Source organism: Citrus sinensis, chromosome 9 (assembly GCF_022201045.2).
Source record: "Citrus sinensis cultivar Valencia sweet orange chromosome 9, DVS_A1.0, whole genome shotgun sequence".
Classification (NCBI taxonomy): domain Eukaryota; kingdom Viridiplantae; phylum Streptophyta; class Magnoliopsida; order Sapindales; family Rutaceae; genus Citrus; species Citrus sinensis.
Genome location: NC_068564.1, coordinates 7,365,178 through 7,390,975, shown reverse-complemented (window position 1 = coordinate 7,390,975; position 25,798 = coordinate 7,365,178). Strand labels below are relative to the sequence as shown.

The 25,798-nt window shown below is 36.4% G+C and overlaps 1 protein-coding gene and 1 pseudogene across 1 annotated transcript; both read left to right on the top strand.

The window, feature by feature from the left end:
- LOC112495651 (CDP-diacylglycerol--inositol 3-phosphatidyltransferase 1-like) overlaps window positions 1-21,773 on the top strand; it is a 76,204-nt pseudogene extending 54,431 nt beyond the window's left edge.
- LOC127899811 (disease resistance protein RGA2-like) lies at window positions 15,702-16,481 on the top strand. Its single transcript, XM_052433936.1, has one exon. It carries the CDS (start codon window positions 15,702-15,704, stop codon window positions 16,479-16,481), a length of 780 nt encoding a protein of 259 aa, XP_052289896.1.
- Window positions 21,774-25,798: the final 4,025 nt, after the last annotated feature.

The following is a 25,798-nucleotide window of genomic DNA, read 5'->3' as shown; positions in this document are numbered from 1 at the left end:
TTTTGATCCGATTTTAGGAAGCATTAAATTGATTGCTGGTGTATGTAAACAGTTTTTTTTTTTTTTAAAGGAATGTTTTGTCAGCCTAGTGGTCCAACCTGCTTGAATCTAAATTAGTTGAGACACAATGCAGTTTTTGAATAGCAGATGGTTTAATATTCTAAAAATAAATAAATAATTGCATCCTCTCTTCCATATTGCAAATAAAACTATGGTTAGGAAAGAGCTCCTTCTGTTTCTATATGTGTTCCTTAAAAGGCGTTGCTTAAAGTTAAGAACTTGAAACTAGGCATCTTCATGTTTAACCCAAACAAATTGTTTCTAAGATCACCCATTGCTTTTATTCAAAAAAAAAATATAAGGTCTAATCAAATTAATTAGGTCTTGGTTTTTTTTTTTTTTAAAAAGCAATTTCACAGCTGAGATTGCATTAAAGAAGTCATTAGGAATCCAAATTTTACAAGGAAAACAGAAGGTCTATACAATTAGAACGGGCTTATTATATAATAATTAATTTTTGTTGCAGAAACAATAAGCTTTCGCATAATCCAGACTACAAACAAATCTCATTAGCTAGCACGAGAATATATCCTATCTTTTGAAAGGAATTAATATTAATATTAATATTCATCAACAAAAACTGGCTCCTGGAGAAATTAATATTAATATTCATCAACTAGACAGCAGTTAGTAATAATATTCATTAACCAATGGTTGATAAACTTATTATTTGCTTGTCATTTCTTACTTCAAGTACCATAAAACTTCAATAAATTAATAGGTCTTGACTTAGGACCAACATGTGATTAATTGATAAGATAATACGTTATTAAAAAATTAAGCAACATTAATAAGATAATTCATAATTTATATGATTTTGGATTCAGTTCAATTTATATGCTAATAGGCCAACAAATAGATGTTGAAGATTCTGTATTTTTTAAACAAAAATTTAGGCAATAAATCAGTATAATACAACATTCGAAGAACCGCAACTGTGATTTAGTAAAATCCAATTGTTATTTCATCCAATTAAGAAAGAATTATAAACTGCAAAGAGTGCAGTAAACCCTCCAAACTAATCAGTGTTTGAGCTGTAATCTTAAATGATTATATGCACAGAATAATTTAGAGAACAAAAGGAGAAAGTAAATGAGATTCTGATTAAAATTAATGTTCATGATTATATTCAGGCAGCACAAAGGTCGTCCATAAGAGAAGGTTAGAGCAATCAGTGGCTGGTGGAATGTATGGTGATGCTGATCCAGAGATTGCAGAGCATGACTGAAGAGCATAATAAACTTGGTGGTTTAGCTAGTAGCTTGGCAAACGAGTTATGAATTAGTTATGCTGACTAGGGAAATTGGTTATGACAGATTCAGTGGCTATTAGCGGCGTTTGTATGAAGATTCTAGATAAATCTCGTAAACAGATTCTTATATGTAACCATCAAAGTATAAATACAGTTGCTTGGATTCATTCTTGTACTATGCGGTAAAAGAATGGATTCAGAATCTATTCCCTTTCATTTTCTCAATAACCAAACATAGGATAATCAGGAGGAATTGCAGCAACTCCTCAATCCTTAGTATTTCTTCTGGAATCCAATGAACAACAACGATTACTTAGGAGCAGCTTGCGAATTTGTGGCACCAATTCAGACATGGTATCAGAGGCAGCTCCTGCTTCAAATCAAAAGAATACCTCTTGTAACTTTGTAATACCAATAAAACTCGATCAAAGCAACTTTGTTGTTTGGAGAACACAAGTGCTTACTTCAATCAAATGGAATGGTACAGAAGGATTCATCACTGGAGCAAATGACCGTCGCGATCAGTATCTTGTTCAAGATGCAGATGCTAATAGCCCCTCCAATGCGGGATCTGAATCAAGAATTGATAATCCTGCTTTCTCAGCTTCGATCGGGACAGATCAACTTCTTCTCAGCTGAATGATGTCTTCAATTCAAGAGAATTTGCTCTCTTCTGTCATTCATTGTGTTTCATCTCAAGAGTTGCGGGATTCCTTGACACGTGTGTTTGTTTCTCAAACTTAAGCTCGTACGAATCCAACACCTATGGCTGCTTCTCATCATCTTACAAGAAATTCAGGCATTGTTATTGACAGTGCTTCTCAATACTGGAGCATTGTTGGAGCTCTGCAATTGCATTATAGTTAGTGGGCCAAAGATTGCATTTCCTGTCATCAATTGAGGCAGTTTCTTTCTAATCCTTCTGCTGATCATTGGCAAGCCTGCAAGAGGTTATTAAGCTATCTCAAAGGCACCATTCACTTTGGCTAAGAGTTCTATCACAATGGTAATATGCAGCTAAATTGTTTCACAGATGTGGATTGGGTTTGTGATAGAGATGGCAGAAAATCTGTTGTTGGGTATGTTGCGTTATAAGGTCCTAATTTGGTCTCTTAGTCATGTAAGAAATAACATGTTCTTTCTAGATCCAGCAATGAATCTGAGTATGGGGCTTTAGCCTTAACTACATCAGAACTTTTATGGATCCAGGCTTTACTCTTGAATTGCGGGTCAAATCAGATGTTATGCTTCTCATGCGGTGTGATAATCAAGGGGCCATTGCTCTGGCTAACAATCCAGTATATCATACCAAGACTAAACATGTTTCACTGGATAGTCATTTTACCATAGAAAAGGCTTCAGCTAAGCACCTTGATATTTGTTTTGCTCCTAGTGATGATCAAACAGCAGTCATTTGAACAAAAGCACTCAGTTAAGGGTCAATTTCATTAGATGCAGGCTAAAGGTTCTTCCTGGACGATTTAGCTTGACAGGGGATGTTGGAATATATGGTGATGCTGACACAGAGATTACAGAGCGTGATTGAAGAGCATGATAAGCTTGGTGGTTTAGCTAGTAAGTTAGAAAATCTGTTATGGTGACTTGGCAAGTTGGTTATAACAGATTCAGTAGCTATTAGCTGTGTGTGTATGAAGATTCTAGATAAATCTAGTAAACAGATTCTTATATGCAACCGTCCAAGTATAAATACAATTGCTTGGATTCATTCTTGTACCATACAGTTAATGAATATAAATTCAGAAATTTTCCTTCATTTTCTCGGTAACCAAACATAGCTTTAGCTTAATTCAAACAGTGGCTATGGTAAACTTGTAATAGATAACACTTCAAAACATTGAGAGCCTATTAACAAGCTTTCCCAATTGACTTGAACAAAAAACAAAGATATTGCATGGGAAATATAGGCAAAGTGACAGAAAATGCATGGACAAAACTCACCGTTCGAGAATGATCCAAATTCTGGTATTTTTGGTTTAGTAACGTGGCATCGGATGGACCACCCCGCTTAGTGTAGCGACTACTGCTTAGCAAGCTACTTTATTGTTTAAATCTAACTTTTTGCAAAGTATCCACGTAAAGCTTTATTGTTTAAATATAACTCTTTGCAAAATATACATGTAAAATTATTTATTTTCTCTTAGTTCCTAAATTAAATTGAATCTCGTCTTTACTTTTGTGCAAAGCATGCGCTGGATTTTATTTTTTTAGTTAATGTAGAAATTTTTTTCTCCTTTCAAATGAAAACCCATGAAGCAGAATGAATTGAAACTAAAAATTAGAAAATAATTCATTGAAACTTGAGAATACTTTTGTACAAATATTTCTTGATATTAAAGGCTTGCGCAATAGTAATGTATATGTACATAATTGCACAAACTGAATTAGAAAAAAAAAAGATATTGATAATTATAATTTTATTACCTAAGCCATATTGTTATGGATAGTAGCTATTGGACGGTAAGAATGTACATGCACCAATAAAACTTGTCTTAAAAAAAAATCTTCATTTATCAATAAATTAATAAATTATTCATTAATTGAGATATAATTAATTTTGGTAAAATAAAACTTTTTCATAGTACCGACAATATTATTTTATAAAGATTATAAAACATATTCGACTATTTTTAAAAATCACAAAACTTTTAAAAATAAACTTTATCAAATATTTAGTTGATGTTCTTCACATCTGATTATTCCTATGACACGGTTAACAACAATTATTAAGAATCTCATCTTGAAAATTGTTATGAAATGAAATCAAAATGTTTTTTTCTTTTCTAAAATGAACAAAAAAATCAACTTTGTTTCTATTTTAATGACGAATATGTTGTACTAACAAAACAAAAGAACTAACTTTTATGTGAATTGAAAAAGCTTTAAATGGGAAATAAATACGTACTATATCCAAAAAATCTTTATTAAATATACTTATTTCCTAATAAACTATAAAACTTGATCCCTTTATTTGTTTTGACTTATAATGACATGAATGTCAAATAAATATGTTTGAAATATTTTTTATTTATGAAAATAAAAAGATGTCATTTATAATAGGATATTAAAACAAGAAAAACAAACATGTCATTTTGACATCTGTATTTGGACTCATTTGGACTATAACCAAATTCAGACATATCTAGATTTTAGACATTAAAAAAAAAGGCTATAAGAAAAGAAAATTAGTGTTGCTATCGTCACTGCCTCACTCACTTGTCGTTGCTATCAGTCACTAGGCACCCATTGAATGCGCCAACGTGAATCAGTGTATTTGTATCAAACCCCCTCTATACAAAATTTCTGAATCCCCCGCTACGTCTCATAGTTTAGTAATCAGATGACCTACGTCTAATAGTTTAGTAATCAGATGACCTGTCATTTAGAATGAATCCTTGATAGTTCTACTGTTTGTAATGCTGTTGCTTTTGCTTTGGACTGCAAGACTAATCGGACTGCAAGGTTAATCGGGTGATTAGGCATTATCTTCATTCGTATTCGGGGTTATTAATATCCAATTGATAAAGAATACCACAACACGCTTAGTTTGGTTTTTGTGTCACTACTTGCGTTAGATATTGGTAGTCACTGGCTGCAGATGTACAGGTACCCATTCTTTTCCCTGACATAATTCATGTGACATGAAATTGCTTGTAGAACTGGAAGATATTAGATTTTTTTTCCCTTTTTTGCTAAAGAAAAGTATTACTTTCGTTGGGAAATGTGCCTACCACTCTGGATCTCCTTTGTAGTACATTCTTGAGAGGAAAAACTAGCCATGAAGATGTAAAAGATAGCACAAATTGGCTTTTCAAAGCCTATTATGGGAACCGGATGTTTATGGGTTATTGTTGTGTGGCTTTCGAGGTAATTGTAGCTTTCGGTGTTATTATACATATCAGCATTTGCAAATGTTATCAGTACTTTTTACCTGATCCAACCTTTTCAACCCTGCAGGTTCTTTACCTAATCCTATTTCTTATTGCGGAGAAGCAGTGTGAAAGTTTGGTGGATGTAGGTTCTCATTTTCTTACTATTAGATTGTTCTGCGTATGGAAAGATTTCCCTTGTTTCTCGGTTTTCAAACAATATCTTCTTTCTGGCTGTGGTGACTGGTGAGTGCTGCACGACAGGGCTCGCCTCTTTCCTTCCTCGTTGCTTTGAGTTTATTTGGATGGGCAATCAAGCAAATGATCAACGTCATACAGGTAACTTGCACTCCATATGATGGAAATGTTTGTTTATCCTGATACTTTTTGACAATAAATAAATTTCTTGATGTCCAAAAATTAAGGAAACTTTTGTATCTGTAAAGTTGACATTTTACAATGGCATTATGGATTCTGAAGTTGATCAGTTTTAGACTCACATGCTATTATATGCTTGAATATTAAAACTCAAACCTTATCTATCTTAAATGGATTGTCGTGGATATGCCTGAGATGAACATTTTCTTCCTCTTCACCTCATCATCTTTGTCATGGTAGTTATAATTGATTGAGGAGTGTTAAAACGCATTGTGATGAATGAATGCACTAGCTATTGTCAATGCCCCACCAAAAAGGGCAAAGGAAAATGAAGAAAGAAGACAAAAGAGGAAGAAGAAAAAAATTGAGAGGAAAAGATGTCAAGGGTAGGCACCGGATGTTTGAAAAAGAAAAAGATAAATTCAAAGCTCAAAATTTCAAAGTTTGAAAACTTGAAATTTGCAGCTGTATTACTTGAAGATTAAAGCCACATTTTTTACTTTCTTGGCCATCATTTTGCTATAAATAGAAGTGCAAATGAAGAGCTGAAGCATTTCATCGAGAGAGAAGCATTTCCTTCCTTTAGAGTTGAGAGTATTTTAAGAGTTTTAACAAACTCTTGAGTGATTAGTGATTTGAGAATTTTGGGTGTATTGGGATTTTGGGTAGTGAGACAAAATACCATAATACTTGTAACTCATTTTCCCTAGTAAAATATTTTCCTTCTGTTTTCGCCCGTGGACGTAGGCTAAACGCCGAATCACGTAATTTCTAGTGTCTTCTATTGTGCTTGTTCTTTATTTTCTTCCAATTTTATTTTAGCTGCGATGCTACTTCACCCACCAATTTCCTGACAGTGGTATCAGAGCTATTGGTTATATTTTTAGAGTCGGGGGTACTGTTCACGTATATGGTATTGTTCACGTAAGGGGTACTATTCACGTATACAGTACTGTTCACAGATACGGTACTATTCACGTGAAACGGTGGGAGCGATCCAAGAATTTTACGGTGCAAAGCAGGGAATAATGGTTTGAGTAAAGCAACTGTGCGATTTTGTATATGTTTAGGAAAGTTCAGTCACAAAGGCGATAAGAGCTTAAGGAGTCTGGGTTTTATGTGGGATCATTGTGACCCCTCCAGTCTTTCCTGGGAACGTTCCTGGTGTGCATTCTCACACACACTCACAACTATTCAAGGTGGTGCACTAGCTTGTGTGCGGTAGTTATCAACAAAATGGCAGCAAAATATGAAATTGAGAAGTTTAACGGAAATAATTTTTCGTTTTAGAAAATGAAGATGAAAGTTGTATTGAGGAAAAATAATTGCTTGGCAGCAATTGGAGAAAGACCCATGGAGATAACTGATGACAAGTGGAACGGGGTAGACGACAATGTCATTTCTGATCTACACTTGGCACTTAGGGATGGAGTATTATCCAGTGTGGCAGAGAAAAATACAGCGAACGAAATTTGGGATACTCTCACAAAATTGTACGAGGCCAAGTCACTACACAACAAAATCTTCTTGAAAATGAAACTCTATACTCTTTGAATGGCAGAATCTACAATGGTGACCGACCACATTAACACCTTGAAGACTCTATTTTCACAACTCACAATGTTGGGTCATAATATAGAGGAAAATGAACGTGCAGAGCTTCTACTTCAAAGTCTACCAGATTCATATGATCAGTTCATCAACAACCTGACGAACAACAGACAAGCAAGTTCGCAGCAAGCAGAGGTGCTATCGGTGACGAGAGGGAGATTAATGGAACGTGGCCCCAGTAGGAGGCAAAATCATGGTAGATTAAAATCTAGAAGTAAGAAGAATGTTAAATGCTACAACTGTGGTAAGAAAGGGCACGTCAAGAAAGAGTGTTGGAGTAACCAGAAGAGAAGAGAGGGCAAAGAACTTGAGTCATCAAATGCTCAGGGGTGTGTAGCAAGTAACTCAGATGATGGCGAAATTCTCTACAGCGAGGCAACAACTATTTCAGAAGGCAGAAAACGACTATCTGATATCTGGCTTATAGACTCAGGAGCTACCTGGCACATGACCTCTCGGAGAGAATGGTTCCATACATATAAACCTATCTCAAGAGGATCTGTATATATGGGTAATGATCATGCCTTGGAGATCGCTAGTATTGGTACTATCAAAATAAAAATATTTGATGGTACAATTCACACAATTGAGGAGGTACAACATGTCAACGGCCTGAAGAACAATCTATTGTCTTTGGGATAAATGGATAGTCATGGGTACAAAACTCATGTGGAGAATGAAATAATGAAGATCGTTAAAGGCGCGCTTGTATTGATGAAGGCAGAAAAGATTGATGCTAATTTATTCATGCTTAAAGGAGAACCACTACAGGAGGCTGATGCGTGTATCACGTCAAATGGAGAAGAATCAACGATGATGTGGCATCTCAAACTTGGAATTTGCAGCTGTATTGCTTGAAGATTAAAGCCACCTTTTTGACTTTCTTGGCCATCATTTTGCTATAAATAGAAGTACAAATGAAGAGCTGAAGCATTCCATCGAGAGAGAAGCATATCCTTCCTTTAGAGTTGAGAGTATTTTAAGAGTTTTAACAAACTCTTGAGTGATTAGTGATTAGAGAGTTTTGGGTGTATTGGGATTTTGGATAGTGAGACAAAATACCACAATACTTGTAACTCCTTTTCACTAGTAAAATATTTTTCTTCTGTTTTCGCCCGTGAACGTAGGCTAAAAGCCGAACCACGTAATTTTTGGTGTCCTCTATTGTGCTTGTTTTTTATTTTCTTCCAATTTTATTTTAGCTGCGGTCCTGCTGCACCCACCAATTTCCTAAAAGCTATGTCATTAAGACTGCATTTATTAGGTTGGTGCCACAAATATTAGGCAAGATATTCACAATAGTGCTACTGAAGCTTTATATGGAATAAGGAGACCAAACCTCTATATGATAAAGTGTTGTATGAATACCAAATGAATTGTAAGAGGATATGGTTAATTTAGATTGCAATTTAAGAAAGCTTGAGTTCTAAGAGCACAGAAATGGGATCAATCTTGCTCAAGTGTAAACTCCGTCAGTTAGGAAGCTGTCCATCAAATGCAAATATTTATGTGATTGAGAGAAATTTTGGACTTTTGATGAAAACAAAATCCTGCATGCATTTGCTTGCCCCCAAGGAGCTGAAAGTTCTCAAATTGTTTGTAGACGTAATAGTTCTCCTGATCTCATTTGGCTTGCTAATCTTTTTTGCTCGAAAATTTGCCCATTGTGTGGTCTTGACGGTGGGTGAAATTGATTTGTGGTTTCAGATGAAGAATCTGTTCGTGGTTCTCCTGCTCGAGTGCCTACTTTTCAGTGTGCAAGCATATATGTTGAGACCGGCAGATGAAATCACTAAACTTTTACAGTTGATCTGAGGCTCCTCTAAAGAAGGATTGGGATTTTGGAATTAATTTGGGGAAAGGGTTTTTTTCTGGTATATGAGTGTAAGCATTCCTTCAATCACGTAGCTTTGTGCCATTAACATAATGGCAATTCTACAATGGGGATAATGATAATTTTGTGATTGGGAACTCTTTACTGGTTTTTCTTTCGCCATTTGTGTCTATGATTAAGGTTGTTTAAAGTGTTATGGGTTTTAATCTACAACCATTGCGAAATGGACTCACTAGCTGGCAAATAATAAAACATAGTGCTGTCAAATTTTGTAAGGATTATGCATACACACTCTTTCGTCTTCAATGCCCTGAAACTGGGTAACTACATGTATGATTTTCATTCAGAAAAACTGGCGAGAACTAATGACTTTGCAGATTAAAAAATAAGTAGGATTTTCAGATTATGTAGCATTGTTATGTAATGTCTTGTGGTTTTTTTAAGGTTAAAGTTGGTTTGGAAATTAATTAAAAGACGATATTCATTCTATCATGACGAGTTTTTAACAAGAGGAAAGGTTCCTTTCATAATTTACTAATTTATACAACCTTTAATATTAAAACAAAATTTTATATATTAAGGATGATGATTCTTGCTCACTTAGTAAGATATGTACATAACATAGGTTTGTTAAGCAAGGAATCAATTATGTATTTCTTGTATCTGAAAAAATGAATCATCCTTTAACGAGGGTTATCATCAATTGCAGGTTTCTAGTTTGGTTGCTTGGTTTGAGGACTATGAATATTACATTGTCATAACTAAAGGAAAGAATATTGTATACACAGCACACTATAATTACCAATTCTTTATCTTATAATATAAGTTCATAGTGATTAATTTGACCGTCTTCAGCCAAAAAAAAAAAAAAGTCCCATTTCAGCACAAATACAAGAGCCCTCATTTTTCTTTGCTCCGGCCATTTTATAGCAGTGTCATCACAGACACCTCAAGCTCTACCGAATCATCATAGACAATTCGTGATTGGTGGGAGCATTACAAGAAAGGTACGACAACTTCAAACTGATAGATTTGTTTATATGATTTAGCTATAGTTTTAACTTTTAACAATAAACAAGAGACAATCATGTACATCGTTAGTTACATAAATGTAGATACTAATTTATTCCTGTACTTGCCAGATCCATACATATAAAAATGAGATAAATTTTAAGGTTTAAAAAATTTCAATTCATCAAAAATCTAGTGCCATATTAAGCGGTAAAATCACTTAGAGTTAATACAAGAGGTTTATGATTCCCCAACCCGTTTATATGTAGGGGTGGGGAAGGTATTAGGTAATAAAGAATTAGTAAAAATTAATAAACATATTATAAAAAGAAATAAATTTCAAGAGGGAACGTAAAAGATTGTATGTAACTTATCGTTAGTGGAATGGAATTTTTTTGGAGAGGCTATATTTGGCTTGGAACATATGTTAGAACAAGGTTATTTGAACCCACCACACTCTCCAAAATCCACTTCTCAATAAAAAAATTTGGGTTATTTCCACCTAACCCCCAAATCTTTCAACATTTTCCACCTTGCACCCAAACTTTTCAACATTTTCCACTGGACACCCAATTCCGTTAATTTGACCGTTATTTTTAACGGAACTATTTGAAAGTTAATGAAATGTCTGAAATACCCCTTATCTTGAATTAGAAAAGAATTAAATGAGATAAAATATTTATTCAATAATTAATATTTACATTAAAAATTCTTAATAAAAAATAATTAATAATAATTTCATTAATTAATTTATAAAATAAATTTAATTTATTATTATTAAATAATATTTAGGGAATAAATTTCCAAATTTGCCCTTTGACCGTTAGAGTAAATAGTCAAATTAACGGATTTGGGTGTGGATTGAGTATTGTTGAAACATTTGGGTGCACAGTGGAATATGTTGAAACAATTGGGGGCAGGACGGAATTAACCCAAAAAATTTCATTACAAAATTTTTCTTAATTAAATTACTATTTTAACCAAATATTATGTTAATTTATCTCCCTAAAGCTTTTATTTTTTTCACCCCTTTTTCTCTTTTCCTCTCCGTCTCCCCAATTTTTTTTCTAGTCCTGTGTGGTTCTTATACTTTAAGGCTTCTATTGGAGTAAAATCTCTATTGAAATTGCTTATCCAAATTTTTTTTTTTTAATTTGCCTTTCCTTTACCCTCGAGTCACTATTAGATGTATATGCTCGTGATGAAACTTTAGTAATTGGATTTCTATTAAATATTTTAATTTAAAAAAAATGAGAAGATCACTATAAAAATATCAAAAGATCACCAACTTAATTATAGCAATAATTAAAGGAATTAAAAGACTTACTATTTCTATTTGAAGTTATTATTATAAAGAAAGAAAGGGAAAAAAAGAGTCGCTGCAATTGCATCAATTGAGGACATGTTAAGAAAAGTATCATAGAAAGTAGTGAGAGAAACAACTAATGAAAATTAATGATACTTATTGAGGGTATATTGGGAATATTTGTGGTTTTTTGAATGAAAAAATAAAATTTTAAGTTGTGATAATGTGTTTATTATATAAATGGGTTTATTCAGCATTACAATGGGTTTAAATGGCTTTATCCTTCATATTATAATAAAATTTTATATTACTATAATAGCCGTAATATAGAGGACAATGTAATGAAAATATTGTTACTCTTATACCTATTAAAGAAACAATATTATCTTGTACAGACAAGAACACTCCAGTGCTCAAGTGTAAAAATTTTAGTAAAACGTATAAGAACTGTTAAGTGTAAACAGAATTTCGTCAAGGTGCTTTAATAGAATCTAATGCTCTTTGGTAGTGTAAACTATGTGTGCCACGTGTAGTATTTCAATCTTCACAAGTGGCATTGTATATAGTGGCTCTTATTTCAGTTCCTCGTAGGCACTCTAGAGACACGTTAGCTTCGAAGCTAGTATTTGGTCATCACGTGCTTCTTTTAATGAAACATGTGGTTCATTTTATCCTTATACGAGAGCATTTTGTGCGGAATAACCATGTCAAATGCTCATTTATCAAGGACACGTGTCGTGTTCTCAGGACATAGTAAAAATATGATAGGCTAACCCATGTACATTTATGGAAAATCAAATGAAAACAAAGACTAAAAAAAAGTACAAAGGCTAATTAATAATGTTTGAGTTTGGGATGATTAATATTTAATTTTATGGTTGTAAAGATAAGAATAAAAGTAGGTCTAGTGAGGACTATCCTCATATTATAACACTTTTTAAAATAAATTTTGTTATAAAAGATTTTATTCAATTAGGTATAGAGACCGTTCAAACTATATTTTAGGTACAAACTCATCTATTTGACATAATAGTATGTCTCATAATAGGACTAACATTGGTCAAATCAACCTATTTCGATAAGATCCATCGAAATTAATATTTAAAAGATTTATCATCTCATTATACAATACACAACTTTGCCATCTAGTAGAGAATGATTGGTTGGCACACCATAGTTTACATAGATATTTCTAATATTTGAATCATTTATTAGGAAATTTTAATCCTACCAAGATCTTGTAAGTAAACATATCAAATAAATAGTAAATAGATAATATATAGAAAATAAAACCAATCATACAACACAATAATTTACCGGAGAAAAATTCCTATATTGGAGAAAAACCACGGCCGCCAAAGATGACGAAAGAAAAATCCACTATGTAAAGATCATTACAATCACTCTAGTATTTTCCTCGCATACAAAACCCCAATAACAAATAATCTCTTATTCTAGAAACTGTCTACTTGTATAGAACTGATTATTGTGTTATGCAAACAAGTGAATCTAACTTTCTTATATATTGTGATTGTTTCATATAAGAGAAGTATTTATTTCCTTATATAATTTGTATTCCTCCTTTAATAAGTTCTTTGGAATTACTTATTCCTTAAACATGAACCCCCCAAACAAAAAAATTACTAAATAAAAAAATTCTAGTAAATATTCTAATTTAGGATTTACAAATCCTCATTGAAAAAGGAGATATGTTTCTTAAAAATCTCCACTTTGGCGAGTTTTTTAATTAAATGAAAAAATATGATCCGCCATACATCTATGCAACCATGTCGTCTCCACCTTCTTTAGTCTACCAAAACCACACTGACATTGGACTAATAAGAATCACTCCACTATGAGTAAAATCTTGTCCTCTATCCAGCAGCCATAATTTTCTACATCGAGAATCATTATACTTCACATTATCCAGAGTACACATGTTTGTCATATGTCAATCACATTTATGAAATTACCCACTCTCATGTTTGGCTTCTTTGAGAGTCCTCAATGATCAACATAAAAAGTCCACCACATACCTTTCATAAATACTAAACTACATGTTGTGTGCACATCTTGTGGACCCATTAGCAATAACACATCCTCTTCCACGACACACCAATAGATGACATGATTAGCATCTCCTTCTATTAATTTACAGTTACTTTCCAAATTTGCTATATTCTAACAATCTCTTTTAAGATGTTTTGATTACCTACACTCCTCCAGGGGTTTCTACTAGTGGAATAGGCCTGGCATTGCTCTTTGCTTTACTTGTATAGACAGATTGAATCAATATGTTATTGACTTGAGCTTCCCAAAAGCCAAAATTAATTATTTCGTCAAACTTGTCTGTTTCTATCTTCATAGGTTTTGAAAACCTCCTTGTTGACGTATTTGCTCTACATTGCAGCCTTAGCCCTATTATCACCTGCTAAGAAATAATTAATCTCACCTAAGATTTGCAAGAAAAAATATGAAATAAATAGTAAATAGAAAATAGGTGGAGAATAAAGCTAATAAAATAATACAAAAATTTACATGAAAATTTTCTATATTGGAGAAAAATTATAATAGCTAAGGACGATAAGAGAAAAATTTATTATGTAAATATTATTATAATTACTCTAGGGTTTTTCTCACACCTAAAACACCAAAAGCACCTAATTTTAATAGAATTACTTTTCTCTCACACTGAAAACTATTTATTTACAGATAATTGATTGTTGAATTATGCAAACAAGTAAACTCAATCTCCATATATATATGTAGTGATTATTTCATATAGAAATTGTATTCCTTTCCTTATATGATTTGTATTCCTCCTTGAATAAGTTAAGTTCTAAAGAGAAAATTACTTATTTCTTAAATATGAATTATCTTCAATAAGAAAACTGAAAAGTGTAAAAAATTCCTAATTTAAGACTTAAAAATCTTCTTTGAAAAAAGAGACATCTCCCAATATCCTCAAATCCTCCTTACAATGCCACCAATCTCTTTTGTGACTAGTCCAGTTGAAACTTTTAATGGATGGGCTATAATTGCCAATATCCAAACAAAACAAATTTTCATAGGTATATTGGTAGATTGAATGACAACTAACAACACATGATTTGATTAACTTACTCATGGAATTCATCAATAAGGCCTTGGCTGATCCACCTCATGACTAGTAGAGTTCAAACCCCCGCTAAATAGTAAAAAAAATATTTGGATTATTAATTACTCTTTCTTAAGTCTATTTAAACTTAACTTTGAGAATTATGAACGTCTACACTTTAATTAAAACAATACAAGCCCACCCGTTTGTATTTAAAATTTTGTTTGAATTTATTCACGAGCAACAAGAATTGTATAAATGGAAAAAAAAACCATCAAATAATATCCCATGACTCTGTTTCTTCAATTTCAGGAGCAATGGTGGAATCATATTTTTCGATTGAAAAACTTTTGGAAAAATTAGGGGGCTTTGCTTATGAAGAACTTTTATTGTTCTGCGGTGTCAAAAAAGACTTAGGAAAGCTAAAGGAGACCGTAACCATTGTCAAAAGTGTGGTTTTGGATGCCGAGAAAAAGCAAGTCCAGAATGACCGGTTAAGCGTTTGGCTGGGAAATCTTAAGGATGCTTGTTATGATGCAGAAGATGTGTTGGATGAATTTGAGGTGGAAGATCTACGAAGGCAAGTCATGAAGCAAAGAAGCATCGGAAGAAAGTTTCGTAACTTTTTTGGAAGCTCAAATCCGATAGCTTTTCGTTTTAGAATGTGTCAAAAAATCAAGAAAGTCAGAGAGAGGTTTGATGAGATTGCAAACATGATGCATAAGTTTGATCTCACTGCACGACTTGATGATCGTAGTTGGCGAATTGTGCATGAAGAGAGGGAACCTACTCACTCGTTTGTGCGTCCATCAGATATTATTGGAAGAGATAAAGATAGAGAAAAGATTATTGAACTATTGATGCAAACAAGTGATGGCGAAAGTGAAACTGTGTCTGTGGTTCCTATTGTGGGACTTGGAGGTTTGGGCAAGACTGCACTTGCAAAATTGGTGTACAATGATCAAAGGGTAGAAGAGCATTTTGAGTTGAAAATCTGGATATGTGTTTCTGAGGATTTTGATGAGAAACAACTTATGACAAAGATTATCAAGTCGATAACTGGTCAAAACCAAGGTGACTTGGATACAGACCAATTGCAACGAACCTTGCGAGATCGTTTGAATAGTAAGAGATACTTGCTTGTTATGGATGATGTATGGAACGAAGATCCTGAAGCATGGCGTAAATTAAAAAGCTTATTGTTGGGAGGTGCTAACGGAAGCAAAATTTTGGTAACCACACGTAGCAGGAAGGTTGCTTCAATCATGGGCACGAGGGGAGGTACTACTGGCTACAACTTACAAGGTCTACCATTCGAGGATTGCTTGTCTTTGTTTATGAAATGTGCATTTAAAGAAGAGCGAGATAAACATCCAAACCTTGTTAAAATCGGGGAAGAAATTGTGAAAAAATGTGGGGGAATTCCTCTGGCAGTCAGAACACTAGGAAGTCTACTATATGACTCAACGGATGAACATGATTGGGAATATGTGAGGGATAATGAGATATGGAAGTTAGAGCAAAAGGCAAATGACATTTTACCTGTTCTGAGGTTCAGTTATGATCAACTACCGCCTCGCCTGAAACAATGTGTTGCTTATTGTTGTATCTTTCCAAAGGATTTTGAATTTAGTAGTTATGCTTTGGTTCAATTTTGGATGGCTCATGGTCTTCTCCAATCGCATAATAAGAATGAAGAGTTAGAAGATATTGGTATGCGGTACGTGAAGGAATTACTATCAAGATCTTTCTTCCAAGATTTGACTATTGGGATGTTAGGAATGGAGACGTTCTCTTTCAAAATGCGCGACCTTATGCATGATCTTGCTCAGCAAGTGGCCAAAGATGAATTCCTAGTAGTGAACTCTGATTGTCAATCTATTCCCAAAAGTGTCCGTCATTTGTCATTTGCTACTGCTAATGCATCGAGAAATGACTTTTCAAGCCTTTTATCTGATCTAGGTCGTGTGAGAACCATTTTCTTTTCACCTGATGATGAGAAGACAAGCCAATCATTTGTTGAATCATGCATCTCAAAGTCGTAGTTCCTGAGAGTGCTAGATTTAAATGGCTCTGCTATTGAGGTTTGTCCCAGAAAGATGGGTAATTTGAAGCACATGAGGCGTCTTGATCTGGCGGGAAATTCTAAAATCAAGAAACTTCCAAAATCCATTTGCGAGCTACAGAGTTTACAAACACTGAATCTTGAAGGATGTCTGGAGCTAGAAGAGTTGCCTAAAGACATAAGGTACCTTGTTAGACTCAGAGTGTTAGGGCTAACCACAAAACAAAAGTCTTTGCAAGAGAGTGGAATAAGGAGCTTGAGTTCTCTTCGTTGGTTGTCAATTTCTAAATGCAGGAATTTAGAACATTTGTTCGAGGAGATAGATCAATTATTGTCCTTCGAACATTATTAATTGCTAATTGTCCTCGTCTAATCTCATTGCCACCTGCTATCAAATATCTCAGCTCATTAGAGACTCTGATGTTGTGGAAGTGTGAAAGCCTTGATCTTAATCTGAACGTGGAAATGGAAGGTGAAGGAAGTCATCATGATTGCAAAGACACAAGGCCTCACCTTTGGAGGGTTTTCGTTGTGGAAATAACACTGTTATTAGAACTGCCGCAATGGCTTCTTCAATGTTGTACTGATACTTTACGGAACTTGGTTATTGGAGATTGTCCCAACTTCATGGCACTGCCAGGGTCTCTAAAAGATCTCAAAGCTCTTGAAACTCTTACCATTCTAGGATGTCCAAAATTGTCATCGTTGCCGGAGGATATGCATGACGTCACAACTCTGAAATCATTGACCATTGCAGGATGTCCTGCACTGAGTGAAAGATGCAAACCGCCAACAGGTGAAGATTGGCCCAAGATTGCACATATCCCTCAGGTTCATCTTGATGGCGAGATGATTGAATCAAGTGATAATTAGGTATGGATTTTTTTTTTTCAATAAGCGTACCACTCTGTTATATTTCCTCTTTTCATGCAGCTTTCTAATTTTTAATTTCTCATACAGCTATACCGTTTATAGTTTAATGTTTTGTTATGTTTACCAAACGAAAACTTGACTTTGAACGTTAGTTAGTTCAATCAAATTTGTACTAATTTATTTTCTTCTAATACATAATTATTTTGTCGGTACGAAAAACAAAAATAATATTTTGGAAACCGCACTGTTCTCGGGGTCAGATCTGTTTCTAAATTCAAACAGTTCAGGATTTTTCAAAATGGAACTTATAATGAGATTTTTTTTTTTAATTATCTAGTTATCTTCATATGGAATTTCAATCTTTGTTAATACTTTAACTTGCCCCGAAACATCTGACTATTCTTCCTCTTGTCCTTTTTTTTTCCCAAATATTGCAGCTTTCTTGGGAGAGGTTCAACCAAACTGCAGGGACAGTGAAAATATTACTCTAAGTTACAAGTATTATATATTCGTTACGTGTGGTTATGTAATTTGCTGATAAATAAGTACATTGAGTGAGGTATATGTGTGTGCCTGTGTGGTCATTACTGAATTTTTCAGTAATATAATTTGCATTGACTGCAGATTTGTGAAGAACATTGATTCCAAACATGTGGTGTCTGTATTTTGTGCTTTGTGATTGACGACTTACATTTGCCCAGGAAGAAATGAAAACAAATCGGCTTCTTGAAATTAACCATTTATTCTTTCGAATGGTAACCTTTTTGTGACATGATTCGCATATTAATCAAACGTAGTTGGCAAACTAATTAGATATTGCATCGTGATTCGTGGCCTTGAAGTGAAATGAGTGTTGGTGCTAATTAGCAATGTAACTTGTTTTGATTAAAATTCAATGACTTTCTTCGTATTAATCAAATTAATTAATAAATTATTTTGGTAAAAAGAATTTGCCAATTTTGTGGCGGTCTTGAGACCCTTGACGGTGGTGAAATTGATTCACGGTTTCAAATGAAGACATGCAGCGGATGCGTGCGTGCCGTATGACATCGATGAAAAAGTAAAGAGTTTGATTTCTCTATTTTACCCTTAATTAATCGTTGACGTCTAATTTTACACTCCCAACAAATTTGAATGAAACAATCCTAATGTTCACTTTCTTCTTCCATTTCATTTTACGACTTAACAAAATCTCGCAACGGAGATGCTCCTGATGAGGAGAAGGAGAAGAAGACACAGCGAGTTCGCAAGAACGTGTACAGAGGAATAAGGCAGAGGCCATGGGAGAAATGGGCAGCTGAAATTAGAGACCCTTACAAGGGCGTCCGCGTTTGGCTCGGCACAGCCGAAAAAGCTGCAAGAGTTTATGCTGACGTCGCCAAGAATATCCGTGGCTCGACTTTGCTCACCGGCCGCCAGTAACTCCACCTCCAGGTAAGAAACGCTTCGTGCTATCCCGTGAGTTGACTCACCCGAATTTCGGAGATTACTTTTTTATTGGTTTTCATTGATTTCTTTTCCTGCTCTTATCTACGAGGTTGTGCTTTCCCTTGGATGCCCTTTAATAAACAGCTTTCTTAATAACAACTGAAGCGAAAAGTCATTTTATCAAATGATTTGGTGAAATTTCAAGTACTTTCATCTTGGTTTATGCAGTTAATAGGAAATAGTTTGGTGTTGGGATGTGTTATATGTATCAAGTTCTTATTGCTGGTTTGTTTCTCATAATCGTTATCCAGTCAAAGCAAACGTTCGCCTCTCACATTGACGGTTAGGCTAGATGTTTGACCCTGAATAAGATGATTGAGTTTATTATAGTCTTCTTATATTGTCGGTTCAATATCATTTTGAAATATCACATCAATTCCGCGTTTGGAGTTTTAATCCATGCCCAGTTACACCTTTATTTTACTTTTAAGCTGCAACATTGAGTCACATTCTTTTTCTGTTATTATTACGATTAGCGACTGGTACAGTGGTATTTGAACTGCATAGCGTGTCAACTTTCACTCTAAATGTCTTAGAAACTCTGTCTATCACTAATTTCCTAGAACAGGCCTCGTTGACAGTCAAAGATTTGAGGCGTATTTCTGGACTGAAGGCTTTTCTCTAGTCAATTTGATGATAAGCGCATTTATTATCTCCAGCATTAAGCAGTAATTTGTAACTAGTAGTAGCCAGTACCTAAGATGTTGCATTTGACTGTCTTCTCTTTCTGGTTCAGTTTCGACCTTTGGAGCTGTTTTAGACATGGTAACGGATAGGTAATTTCTCTCTACCCCACCCCACAATGTATCATCAGTCATCATTCGTTGTGGTTGGTGGAGATACACATACTAATTTGGATTATTGTCCGTGCCTTCGTCTTTTGTCAATAATCTTTTGCATTTCAGGATTAGTACAGCTTGTCTACTGGTAATACTCTCTCAAGTATACAGGGAAGACTTTGTTACGTTTTCTTGACCCGTAATCTAATGTTTTAAGATGAAGGCATAATTGAGCTATCTTGCATCTCCATGCAGGCCTGGTTTGGTTTTTGTGTCACTACCTGTATTAGATATTGGTAGTCAATGGCTGCAGATGTACAGGTACCTTTTCGTTTCCCTGACATAATCTCATGTTACATGAAATTGCTCGTGGAACTGGGAGATTTTTTATTTTTTATTTTTTCATATTTACTAAAGAAAAGTGTTACTTTCGTTGGGAAAAATGCCTACCACTCTTTATCTCTGTTGCAGTACATTCTTAACAGGAAAAACTCGACATAAAGATGCAAAAGACAGCACAAATTGGCTTTTCAAAGCCTATTATGGGAACCGGATGTTTATGGGTTATTGTTGTGTGGCGTGTGAGGTAATTGTAGCTTTCCGTGTTATTATACATATCAGGATTTGCAAATGTTATCGGTACTTTTTACCTGATCCAACTGTTTCAACCCTGCAGCTTCTTTACCTAATCCTATTTCTTATTGCGTAGAAGCAGAGGGAAAGCTTGGTGGATGTAGGCTCTCATTTTCTTACTATTAGATTGTTCTGAAAATAGAAATATTTCCCCTGTTTCTTGATTTTCAAACAATTTCTTCTTTCAGGTTGTGGCGAGTGCTGTGCAACAGGGTTCGCCTCTTTCCTTCCTAGTTGCATTGAGTTTATTCGCATGGGCGCAATCAAGCAAACGATTAATGTCGGACAGGTAACTTCAACCCCATATGATGGTAATGTTCGTTTAAATAAATTTCTTGATGTCTACAAATTAAGGAAACCTTTGTATGGGTAAAGTTGACATTTTACACTGGCATTATGGGTCTTGAAATCGGTCTGTTTTAGATTCACATGCTGTGATATGCTCTAATGTTAAAACTCAAACCTCTTCTGCATGTTAAATGGATTGTCGTGGATATGCCTGGGATGATCATTTTCTTCGTTTTCACTCATCGTCTTTGTCATTGTAGTTATAATTGATTGTGGAGAGTGAAAACGCACTGTGATGAATGAATGCAAAAGCTATGTAATTAAGACTACATTTATTAGGTTGGTGACCACAAATAATCGGAAGGATATTCACAATAGTGTTATTGAAGCTCTATATGGAATAAGGAGACCAAACCTGTATGTGATAAGAGTTGTATGAATACCAAATGAATTGTCAGAGGATATGGTTACTTTAGATTGCAATTTAAGAATGCTTGAGTTCTAAAAGCACAGAAATGGGATCAGTTAGGGTAAACTCCTTCGTCAGTTAGTGAACTGTCCATCAAAAGTAAATATTTATGTGATTGAGAGAAATTTTGGATTTTTGATGAAAACAAAAATCCTGTATGCATTTGCTTGCCCCCAAGGAGCTGAAGATTCTCAAATTGTTTGTAGACGTAATAGTTCTTCTGATATCATTTGGCTTGCTAATCTTTCTTGCTCGAAAATTTACCCGTTGTGTGGTCTTGATGGTGGATGAAATTGATGTGTGGTTTCAGATGAAGACGGCAGCAGATATGTGTGTGCCATATGACATCGAGAAAAAGCAAAAGCCTTAAAGAGTTCATCAACATTTTCCATTCAGAAGAATCTGTTTTGTGGTTTTCAATATAATTGAAGAAATGATGTTTGTACTGATGCAGATGCAGGAACTTTACACATCTTAAGTTTACGAGATATATATATATTTTTTTGACTCTGTTAGATAGCTGTCAGTTAGTTAACCAATTTATGTTACTCTTCCTTGGCTAGCCAATTAAGAACTTATGTTTGCTGGATTGTAAAGCCTACATCTGGAAGCCACAGGTGATTTTATTTGAAGGCAATTTGTACTAGGCTATATGCGGATTTCTATCTTGATTTCTGTAAGCTTGAAGGAGATTTTTTTATGCGTGAGAGCTTGAAAATTATACATGTACATGTTGAAACTATTGGATATATGTTAAGAATCAAGCATAATTGTGTCAAGATGAAACCATAATTTGGGTGCTGTTTTATGAGTAAACTATCTGCAATTTGGGTGCAGTAAACCTAGGTTGAATACCAGGACATGGTATAAAAGTGAAATCACACATTGAATCTCGCATAAAGATTTTAAAGATGCAAATTCGAATTGTACATGAGATGTTATCTTGATCGAATTGCAGCGGCTTTGTTTTGGATCCAGAAAACAAAATTGAAGGCATAGAGAAGTCTCTATGGGATGCTTATATTAAGGTGCATAATGGCCTCATTGAGTTTTGTGCTGTTGTTCTACGTTGTTTGAGTTTTGTGCTGCGGTTCTGTGTTGCTGCTTTTGCTACCGATTTTGGCTATTTTCTGCCACTCTGTTATTTGCTATTTTTTACTACTTTCGCTGCTGATTTTTACTGTTTTCGCTGCTTTAGCTGTTGTTTTATCTGCTGTTTTTTTTTTACTGCTTTTATTTTTTATTTTTTCTGTTCTCTATCGTGTTTTACCCACTGGTTGTCGCATGTTTATTAATATTGTTTGCTGCTGTTTGATTTGCTGTTTTTTGCTGCTAATTTTTTTTCCTGTTTTCTGCGGTTATTTGCTGCCGTTACTGTTTTACTCGCCAGTTGATGATGTTTTGTGGTTCTCCTCCTCGAATGCCTACTTTTTCCAGTGTGCAAGCATATCTGTTGAGAGTGGCTGATGAAATCACTAAACTGTTACAGTTGATCTCATGCTTCTCTAGAGAAGGAATTAGACTTATTTTGGTGAAGGGGTTTTTTCTGGTTTTTATATCAGTGTGTGCATTTCTTCAATCACGTAGCTTTGTGGCATTACGATCGATAATGGCTGTTAAGCGAATAAAAGCACCAGGTCGGCCATACTATTATTGCCACCCCGGCATGGATCACCTCAGCCTTGTGGTACGAGCAGAGCACAGGGGCACACATCGACCAGATGTTCATATCAAACCGATATACATTCCCCAGAAAAGCGGGAACACGATCCCACAGAATCACTGCAGTTGCGCTTTGCCCAGAACCGTTGAAGGACACGGGAGATCCCACGTTTGCCACAATGCAACAATCAGAGCCCCATGAGGGGCGGCCACCACCCGAAAAAAGGGGGATAGAGGGTAAGCGGAAAACGTGGGACAAACAGCGGCTATAAAAGAAGAGGAAATCGATGAAGAAAAGGACACAGAAAAATTGAGAGGGGAAAACGCTGCCAAATTGCAACCAGGCCATTTTCTTACAAATTTCGAACAAACTTCTTGAATCCAAATTACATTGTTTTCCCGTAAACACCTTGTACTAACTTAGGCATCGGAGGGTTTACGCCGGCAAAACCACCGGCGTCTCTGATCCGTTTTTGCTGAACGCAGGTCTAGTGAGAGAAAGGAGGGTGATTCCAGCCTTAGCGGTTCGTGCAACAGTCGATATCTTAAACGTTGGTGGAAGAATCTGGTCGGTCCAAGGACGAGCAGATTTCGGCATCAACATTTTGGCGCCGTCTGTGGGGAGCTGGATAAAAAGCTACCACCGAATCAGTAGTTACCGGAGAAACAGCAAACGATTAGATATGGATGTGCCGAGAAAGGATGCTTTGAGGGAGGATAACGAAACTGTGGAGACAATCACTCTCCGGGAAATTGCAAATGAAGCCTGGGAGAGGATGATGCAAGACCGATTGGAGCGGATGGAGAAACAAATGGAGACTCTCGCGACCATAGTGTATGAGCTGAGGGATGAGCGGAGAAAGGATTGTGAAACCCCCGTGGGGAGAGATGATGTTGGAGCAGAACCCAGCTTCCGGAGGCGTAGAGTTGAGGAAATCCCTCCGCCGGTAGACCAACTTAATGGGGTGCATCCCCACAGAAGCACTAGTCGGGCTTCAGGAGAACGAGTAGATGAAGGGAGGGACCAACCTTGCCCCGGACGGGTACCGGAGATTGATGGCCGAGGGGCCAGTATTGATGAAGGAGAGCTCAGACAGCGGTTGCAAAATGCCGAGCAGGAACGAGTTTAGATAGCTGCGCGTGATCCTGACCGTGTCGTAGAATTGGAGGAAGAAGTGCGCAGATTAGCGCAAGTGATAGAGGAGATACAGGGCAAGAGAAAGTCCCCGAGCTGGAGGATAATGCTAGATGAAGAATCTCCACTATCAGCTGTGATCATGGGTACCATAATCCCAAGAGATTTCCGCTTTCCCGACCTCAAATACTCCGGGCGAAGTGATCCATTGGTGCATATTGAACGTTTCAACGACGTGACGGGTGTTCAAGGGTTAACACTAGCCCAGAGATGTAGGGTGTTACCATTGACACTGGAAGGACGAGCCCGCGAATGGTACCGCAAGCTGTCACGAGGAAGTATCAGAGGGTACGAGCAGATGTGCCAAGAGTTGGCCGAATAGTTCCGAGGAGCAGTGGCCTCAGAGGATGATATGATGGAGCTAATGGGAATGAAGCAGGAGGAACAAGAATCCCTTCGGGATTTTGTAAAACGATACCACCGAGCCGTGCTTGATTTGGGGGCCTTCAATCACCCGCAGGCGTTGAGGGGATTAAAGGAGGGAGTGAGGATAGGCCGGCTATGGTATAACCTGAGAAGTCCCTTGGTACAAAATTACTCAGCGGGGTATGAGCAGGCAAAGAGAGACATTGAAATCGAAGAGAAAAAGTCGGCGAGGATAAAAAGTGAACAACTGGAGGAGCTGAGAAGAAAGGAAAGGAGAATCCCGAGTGGGAGCGGATCGGGAAAGCGAGCTGGGGAGTCCTCAGCTATGGGCGGAATATCAGCTTGGTCCCGCCCTTACCACGTAGCTCCGAGACCACAACAGTTCCAACACAGCCGAGCCCAACCTCCGCGCACTTCATTCCCGGAGCGGCAACGAGAATTCAGGCAGATGGCTGCCCGTCCTTATTACAACGCTCCCAGAGCATTACATGCAAGTGGTTCCAGGGCAGGAAGACCAGACCAGCTAGCGACTATACCAACCCGAGATGACATTCAGGATAGCCGAGCAGTTCAACTGGTAGACCAGAGCTTGGCATATAGACAGTACACTCCATTGAAGATCTCAATGGAGGAATTGCATGAGAGGATCGAAGGACGAGACCTGCTGTACCCGCCAGCCCCTATAACAAAACTGGCTCACCGACGGGATAAGAACAGATTCTGCAAGTTTTACGACACTCATGGTCACACAATCGACCAATGTCGTGACCTGAAGATTCAGGTGGAGGACTTAGTACGGAACCGGTACTTGGATGAGTATGTAGAGGGGGTGTCCCCGATCATCGAATCAAAGTATATACGGGATGAAGAAGTTCAGAGGGGTTTGGAACGTGAACAGCCGACCATCCATGTGATAGCCGGGGGGCCAACATTGGCTGGGGATTCGAACAGAGCACGGAAGAACTATGGGAGATACGCCATGACTGGCAAAGAGGTGCTTCTAAATTTGCTAGCGGCCAAGAAGGCGAAGGTACGGCAAGTTCCCATTATGTGGACGGAGGATGACGAGGAGGGTATTTTGTATCCTCATGAGGATGCACTGGTGATTAAAGCATTGGTGGCTAGCACAGAATTGCGGCGAATACTGGTGGACACGGGCAGTTCAGTTGACATTCTATTTAAGTCAGCCCTAGATGATATGGGGATTTTAGATTTAAAGCTGGAGCGGACGAATACATCCTTAAAAGGATTTGGAGGGGGACGGTTAACTCCCTTGGGGATCATTGAACTCCTGATTACTGTGGGGACAAAGCCGTTTGAAAGAACGGTGATGCTGGACTTCGTCGTGGTAGAGGAAAGAAGCCCTTATCAGATGATATTGGGGAGACCGTTCATAAGGATAAGCCAATGCGTTGTATCAACGCATTATTTGGCGCTAAAGTACAGAGTAAATAAAGTGGTAGGCGTTGTAAAAGGCGACCAGAGGATGGCAAGGAGCTGTTATGCTACAACAGCCAAGGAGACATTATAGGTTACTTCTCTGG